The sequence below is a fragment of the Bidens hawaiensis genome, unplaced genomic scaffold, assembly GCF_021521415.1.
Source record: "Bidens hawaiensis isolate Kalapana, Puna unplaced genomic scaffold, B.hawaiensis_p1.1 tig00024027_1, whole genome shotgun sequence".
Lineage (NCBI taxonomy): Eukaryota > Viridiplantae > Streptophyta > Magnoliopsida > Asterales > Asteraceae > Bidens > Bidens hawaiensis.
This window is the reverse complement of record NW_027493788.1, coordinates 66,528-74,691: the sequence shown is the minus strand read 5'-3', so window position 1 is coordinate 74,691 and position 8,164 is coordinate 66,528. Positions and strand designations below refer to the sequence as shown.

At 34.1% G+C, this 8,164-nt stretch overlaps 1 protein-coding gene across 1 annotated transcript; it reads left to right on the top strand.

The window, feature by feature from the left end:
• Nucleotides 1-5,401: 5,401 nt before the first annotated feature.
• On the top strand, nucleotides 5,402-7,816 carry LOC143568627 (palmitoyl-monogalactosyldiacylglycerol delta-7 desaturase, chloroplastic-like). The gene is made up of 5 exons (XM_077054734.1): nucleotides 5,402-5,650; nucleotides 6,626-6,797; nucleotides 7,047-7,174; nucleotides 7,418-7,523; nucleotides 7,605-7,816. Exons 1-5 carry the CDS (start codon nucleotides 5,402-5,404, stop codon nucleotides 7,814-7,816), a joined length of 867 nt encoding a protein of 288 aa, XP_076910849.1.
• Nucleotides 7,817-8,164: the final 348 nt, after the last annotated feature.

The following is an 8,164-nucleotide window of genomic DNA, read 5'->3' as shown; positions in this document are numbered from 1 at the left end:
AAGCGGTTTCTTGTAAACAAATTGAGTTGCTTTTTCAAATGCTTAGGTTAAATGTGTACACAAATGTTATGATTTAATACTGGATATATTGCAATCATAAAAAAAAAACAATCTACATTTATTTTTAGGGAAGATGGTAAGCAAAGATAGATTAAACCACCAACTACACCTAATGCGAAGCGTTTCTAGCCATGCCCAGAAGTCCATGTTAGAAATTAAGTGCATACAATTTCGGGTAACTAAGGTATCATATCCCTAGCATGTGGTTAATATTACATGTTTGGTCTGATTGTGACAACTAAAGTGAAAAACAAAGATTGGTTAATTGTACTGAATTAGACTAATAGCAACATAAAAAGTGCAATTAAATTAAGAGTCTAACAAAAGACACACAAAAACAAGAGACAAGAAACAATATCGATCACATTTGGTTTCGGGTTTGATAGCACAATATGTAACCTGACATAGTTAACTATACCAGAAAGTTAAATAGAAATAGCTTTGTTTAACATTATTATATATTTATATATGATCATGATATATATTTATATATCAGCATACTAGCAGGGCACCGCAATCATATGCCAAATCATATAACGGATGATGATTGATGATGAATCTATGAAGTTAAATTACATAAAGTGACCATAGTTTCATTTTTATGCTCGGCAGGCTTCTCATTGACCTTCACCACAACCCTTTTCTATACTGACTTTAATTCACCAACGGTTACCAGTTTCATCAAGGGACCACCAATGGTGCCGTTCGTTACTGAAGGTCCTATGATGTGTATCGGCGACCTATCAGCATCTTCATGTAGCCTTTGTAAGACTATGTTAGCCGTCAAGACCAATACAACACAAATCAAAATAAAGATAAAAAATCATCATCATCATCATCATCATCGTACTCAGTAAATCCCACTAATATCAAAGTATGGTAGGGTCTGAGGAGGATAAGATGTAGACAGCCTTACCTCTACCCCGTAGAAATAGAGAGGCTGCTTCTGGTGAGACCCCCGGCTCGATAATAGTTTTGCACCAAGCCTTTGACAAAAGTCACATAACACTTAATCATTCAGACACCGGCTGATTGGTTTATGTACCTTTTTCTTTCGGCCATCAACGCCACCACATGATGTCTGATTAATCTTCCACTACTTTTAAAGCTATTTTCACAAAATTAGTAAAATTACGTCAAAATTAGTGTAATTTCACTTTTGCCCATCCGAGGGCTCACACATATATACATTATATGCGCGCACCGCAAGCAGGACGTAAAATAAAGATAAAAAAAGAAAGAGTTAATATTATCATAGAAGAAAAAATGAGGAGAACCAATGTTTACCAAAATATTACGAGAATTCTACAATTAGTTGTCATTTGTCAACTCTATCAGCCGCCATGGACCACCATGTAATACTAGAAAAGATTAGAAATTGAGACAAGATAAAAAGAAAAAGTACTAAAGGAAAAGAGAATGTTCCTACTAGGAACAACCCCTACACGCTCAATAGCTTTATACGGGGTCTATACGGGACGTAAAGGCAGAGGGTTTATTTGGTGTCCTAGAAAAACCCGAAAAGAAAGAAGAATGCTTTGAATCATCAATTTTGAACTTAGCTTCTAAATTATGGCCATGTAATTCGTTGTTAAAGCAAACAAGTTACCATACTAGCTTAGCTTGTAGGGGTGTAAATGAGTTGAGACGCTCACGAGCTACTTAAGTTCGAATTGATCTAAGGTTCGAGATAAGCCGAGCTTTTTTAAGCTCGAGCCGAGTCCAAGCCTCAAATTAAATAAAACTCGTTTTAGTTATCGAGCCCAAACTCGAGCCTTGTACGGTGTGACATCCCTTGATTTCGGGTCAAATGGTATTTATTTTGTATTTATTTTTATGTTGTAAACCGACCCGATTTATATCCCGAACATTTCAAATATATAAAATATTGGATTTTATGTTACTAAAACATTCCCGCTTGTCTAATTTGAAAAACCCCTTTTACGGATTTGAAAACGGACTTAAAACGCTCAAGATACATCAAAAACGAACTTCCAGACGCAAACCGACGTGCTGACCAGCAGCCGATCAGCAGCAGCCCCATTTTTGTTTTTTTTTTTGTTGTTTTGTGACTTGTCTTGACCCCTCTTGCATGCAAACCTTGATATCACACCCCATGCTTGACCCTTTCAACCCACCCTATATATACACCCATATCCCCTTCATTAATCCTTGCTCATTCATCTCATTCTCTTCCAATTCTCAAGCATTCAAAGGTGTTCTTCATATTTTTTTGGCAGTTTGACTTTCCAAAGTCAAACTGACCATAGTCTTACATTATAATCAACTTGTTAACACTTATTTATACTTGAAGATTGTTATACAACATATATATAATAGCATTCTTTGTACCTTCGGTGGGCATTTCTCCGGTCTCGGTCGGTTAAGTGTCTGGCCCATAAGACAAAGCTACATGGAGGACTCGTAGTAGTCCTTGATTATATATATTTTCCGCATCTAACTATCAAACTTGTTATACTTGTTTAACTTCTGTTCATCTTAGTTCTATTTTACATTTTGAGTTCCATGGTTATGGGTTTGTAGAGACTAGCCTCGGTTATTCCGTAAATAGCTCCAAACCGGAAGCCGAACTCTTGTTTACTAGTTTGTTTAAATAGTTGTATAAACATTTTTTATGTAAGATTTGAGTTTCTAAAATCATTTTAATTAGTTCCATGGTTATGGGTTTGTAGAATCTAACCTCGGTCTTATCCCGAAACAAGATCCGAACCGGAAACCGAACTTTCGTTTAAAGACTTTGTTGTTGACTTTTTGTATGTAAAACTTTGGTATTATTATTTATAAATTATTTTACAAGTTCCATGATGTTTGGACATGTGGTAACCATTCTTGGCCTTATTCCAAGATAAAAACCGAACCAAACCGAACTAAACCAAGTTTACTCGCTTAAGACACACAAGTGTGTTTTTAACCATTAAAGCTTATATATTTCTTTAAAAATACTTTATAAACTGATTTTAATTATTTTCACAAAGTATTCAGAATGTTGAATCCAACTTGATCTTATAACAAAGTTTGGACCGATTAAACCGAACACTCGCTTAACGGACGTTGTTAGTTCTAAAACAATAGAACTACATACTTGGTTAAGTCTCTTTAAGATTTATTGAGTTATCTCGTACATTTATTATTTTGGGAAAGTTGACTTTGGGTTTGGTCAAGTCACCAAGACCCGAACCGACCACCCGAACACTCGTTAAAACCTGTTTTAGTATCTATATTATAAATGGACTTGCTTTCTTGCATTTTTACCCACCTTATTACTTAACATAGGTTGAGTAAAATTAAGGGCTAGATACTTTAACCCGGTTTCGAGCAAACTTACATTTTTAAAGGACTATTATTATAATTTCTTAAATATTTACATTTTAAACCTTAAACTTTAAATTGTTTACATTTCTTATCATTTATTTTCGTTTAAAGACTTCCAAGACAGCTTTTCTAATACAAGACTTCTTCTCCTTTAGGCTTCGTTTGTTAAACTCATCGTTCCGGTTAATCTCCAAATCATCAAATCTTTCAAGTTTATTACTTGAATGTGAGTACTTTCATCCCCCGTTTTCACTCTTTTATATTTTGGGGGTGACATTGCAAACTTATTCAAATCCAAATGATTTATACTTGAGTCTTAAACCACAAACTTTATTGTATACTTTACTTAAATAAATGCTCGATTTGGTGATTATATGCTTATATGCTTGAGTGCTAATGTGTTTACCGCTTTTGGATGGTTGATTCATAAATCCAAGTATATCTGGCATCCCCTTATAGAAAGGTGTCGTTAATGTATTCTTATTAACGATTTCTTACAAAATCCGAGTATATTTGGCATCCCCTTATAGAAAGGTGTCGTTAATGTATTCTTATTAACGATTTCATTTATCTAAATTGTTGCTATTATTTATTGTTTTGTATACAAGTTGTGGAAGTTCATATTATATATCTATTGTTCAAAAACTATGAAATGGCTCACCAACCTTTGTGTTGACAAAATCTATTTATGCAATGTTACAGGTTTGACTTTAGGTTGACTCGAGGACTTGAAGAAAAAACGTTATCGAGGCTATTAGGATATTAGCAAAACGAACATTATATTATTTACTGTGATTTGAATTCGGTTATTGTATGAACAAGTTATGTGACTCTTTGTGTTTTTATGAATTTAAATGAGTTGATTAAATATTGTCACTTAATAGTGTCATGTGCGATGAACAATCGGCTGCGCCCAGACGTTTCCGTCATGGTCGGGGTGACATACGGGAAGCTCGTTTAGGCTCGTTGAGTCTTAACAAGCCTTGTGTGTTTTTTTTTAGTTTTGCCTCTTTTAGACTTCTATGTATTAGTTTTACGTTACCAATCGAGCTTGATTCGAGCTTTGGCTTGTTTAAAATTTTACTCAAAATATATAAAATAATTAAAAACATATATTAGTTAATTAATTAATTCATAATAAATGAGGCAAATCCTGAGCTTTTGAAAAAGAGCTTGAAACGAGCTGAACTCGAGCTCGAGCTTGAAACGAGCTGAACTCGAGCTCGAGCTTGAGCCTTCATAAGTCAAAACGAGCGTAGCTCTAACCTAGTCGGGCTTGGGTCGACTCATTTGAACTCCTATCTTGCATAGAATAATACTTTTACCTTTTGTTAATCATTAATACCTTTAAAATAGATTTGGATAATATTTGCATTTAATAGTTTTCAAATAACGTGTTCGCTTGGTTACCAAGTTCTTTTCTTTTTCTTTTTAACCCAAGTCCCAATATAAAAGATAGTTCGCATCTTCAGTCAAAGAAATCATTTATCATTTCTCTATGTTGTTTGATTCCAATATAACATTGCATTCACTTTACTATGAAAAACATTATCACTTAGCAACATTATCTATGATCCCATATATATTCCTATTTGTTACTGCATGGCAAATTCAGTCATTTTGTCGACCTATTTATTTCTTATGGGCACAGTGGTCAACATTTATATTCGGCAAACACAACCACATGAGCAGCCAGTGGCGGATCCAGGAATTTTTTTTAGGTGGTTCCCTCTTAATTTATAAGATGGTTCCTACGCGTCTTCTATATATCCGTACACTATTATTTCGAAACTCGGGTGGTTCCGGGGAACCACCCGTTTGTATGCTGGATCCGCCAATGTGAGCAGCACACCATACCTGACCGCCACCGGAGGCCCTTGCTATAGGTCAACTATACACAAACACCACTTACAAGTTGCAAGCTTTCTATTTATACAAATAACATCCTTCAATAATACTAGCTTACCTCGTTATAATTAAAACCTTTTGTCACACCGCACAAGTTAACATGATCCTGAAGTTGAAATGGTATTGGTTAGAAGAGACAAACGTTTGTTGGTTCATGGAGATGCTTTTGTTGGGTGCATGTGCCCCTTTTGTGTATGATCCGAATGCGGTTCAGGTTTCAGTGGCCCTAGCTTTCTTGAGCGGGTACCGTGTGACCCTAGGCTATCATAGACTTCTAACCCACCGTGGGTTTAAGGTCCCTAAATTACTCGAGTATTTCTTTGCTTATTGTGGTGCTCATGCTCTCCAGGTTATTTTATTTCTTGCAACGTACAAATCATTATTTGGTTTCTTGCAACGTACAAATCATTGACAGGGCTATAGTGTCGCGTTTCATATAGAATGCATAGTCCGGGAATTTCAAACGGACCCCAAAACATTTTTAACCATTAAATCCACTGGTTTTATGGAGAAGTAGATAATTGAACCGATTCCATGAAAATTTTAGTAAATAATAATTTTTATCAAACAATTACATAAACATGTTATTGTTAAAGTTCAATTAATCAGACCTCTTCTTTCCAATTTAAAAAAGCCCAATCATTTTTTTAAAATAAAGCCCAAATATATTACCAATTATTATTAAGAAAGCTTATCTTGTTATTTCCCCAATTGTTGATGCTTGAAGTTCACCCACGAGCAACCTCAGACAACCTATAACCATTAATGTTTCTGTCGTTTTACAATGAAAATAGCCAAACAGAGGTACTTTCATAAAATAGTAATCAAGTTTTAAAGATGTTCTAATTAGCTCACTCAAATTTAAAAATATTCTAATTAAGTAACTCAACTTCATATTTTATTTAAATTATAGATTTAACATGTTTTTTAGCATTTTTCTTTTTTGTACCACATAGAAAATCCTTTTATTTCTTTATGTGACGTGGATTTTATTTTTTATTTTTAAGTTTTAATATAATATTGTTTTTAATTTTTATAATATAACTACGTATGTTGCAAATCCCGATTTGAAGATTTAGTGACCCAATTTGGGAAAATTTTGCATGAATGACCTAATTTGAACACTTTTGATACTTGGTTACCATTCTATGTTGAAAATATAATTTAATTAAGGCAATCTCTTTTATTATGTGACTTGATCTGTGGTTCGTTAGAAATTCAAGCTACGAAAATTTTTGGCATCATCATCCGGCTACGCCGCCACTGGTACAAATGATTTAAATATTATTTGTCATATACAATAACTAAGTCTGTGTGTTTATAGAGAGATCCAATTGTGTGGGTAAGCACACACAAGCTCCATCACAAGCATGCAGATACACTCATGGACCCTAACGCTCCTACCAAAGGCGTATGGTTAAGTTACATTGGCTGGTTCCTTTACAGCGACTATGTTGCTACCAAGGTAAGTTCAGTTAATATTCAAGATGAAAACGATTTAACTTTTTACAAACCAAATGCAAAAACTATTTGATGTTTTGAACTAAAATGCTATAAGAAAAACCATAACTATTGAGTAAAACTAGTGATGTGACATTTTTTTGATATTGATAAGAGAATTAAGTATGTTATATTACAAATGGTTGTTACTGTACTTTTCTAAATGGCATACAAATTAAGCTTTACTATTTAATAAATTTATCCTTATAGAAAAATAACATTTAACTTGACATGTATGGAATTACCAAATGTTATGGAGCTAGAAGCACAAGGTTTCTATCGATTTCTTCATGACACGTATTTTTGGCATCCTACTGCACTTGCAACGCTATTATACCTTTATGGAGGCTTTTCCTACTTGGCTTGGGGAATGGTAAGTGTTTGACACACGCTTATTGCAGTTAGTTATCGTAAAGAAAATGGTAGTAATAAAGAAGAGAACGACACTTGTACTGATGTAAACGGTTTTTGAACGAGTATGAATAATTATTCAAAAAATAATAAACACCCGTCCAAAGTCATCATGCATCGGGACAAGCGTCGCACTTTCATTCCTTCCTTCTATTTACATAAGAATTTTCACTTTTTCAAATAAATCCTTGATTTGGTGAACTAGGGCATGCGAATAACGGTGTTGCACCTAGTAACTTACATTCAAAACTATGTCAACCATACATCGGGCGAAAGGGCTTGGAACACCCCTGATACTTCCACCAATAATTGATATATCTCTAAAATCCTAACTTGTATGTATGTTTGTGTTGCAAATTGAATGAATTTGTGATTCATTTATTTGATATGCAGGTGGGTGTCAATGCTAAGCTTGGGAGAGGGTTGGCATAATAATCACCATGCTTTTCCAAAATCAGCTCGACATGGACTAGAATGGTGGCAATTCGACCTCACATGGGAATTGATTAAGTTTCTTATGGTTGTTGGACTCGTGAAAGATGTGAAGGTACCCACGGAGGTCGAAAAAAAAAGAATGGCGTCATTTGGTTCTAACCAAAAATGAAGCTTTAATGTAGCATTCGCTACTTTTCAAACCCGAAAACCCGACCCGTTTCGAATTTTCGGATTCTTTTTTTTCAAGTATTTAAATAGATGTATTGTTAAATACCCAAGATTCGTTTGACGTTCATCAATGTTTCCGACTCGGTTTCTCGTTCAATGTATTTTTTTTTTCATCATTTAAATTCCCGATGTTTGATGTTCAATGTGCATTCGAATATTATCCAAAAACTCTTAATGTTAAATCATAAATCATATTATCCTCAAAGTTCAGGGTTAAAAACAAAAATATAAATATTAAATCTGTTTGTATAACATTTTATAGTTTAAGGACCATTTCTATAATTTAAAA

Coding starts and splice junctions, on each gene's coding strand:
- LOC143568627 (XM_077054734.1), top strand. CDS start 5,402: ATGATCCTGAAGTTGAAATGGTATTGGTTAGAAGAGACAAACGTTTGT. Junction 5,651..6,625: donor GTGGTGCTCATGCTCTCCAG/GTTATTTTATTT, acceptor GTGTGTTTATAG/AGAGATCCAATTGTGTGGGT. Junction 6,798..7,046: donor TAATATTCAAGATGAAAACG/ATTTAACTTTTT, acceptor GTATGGAATTAC/CAAATGTTATGGAGCTAGAA.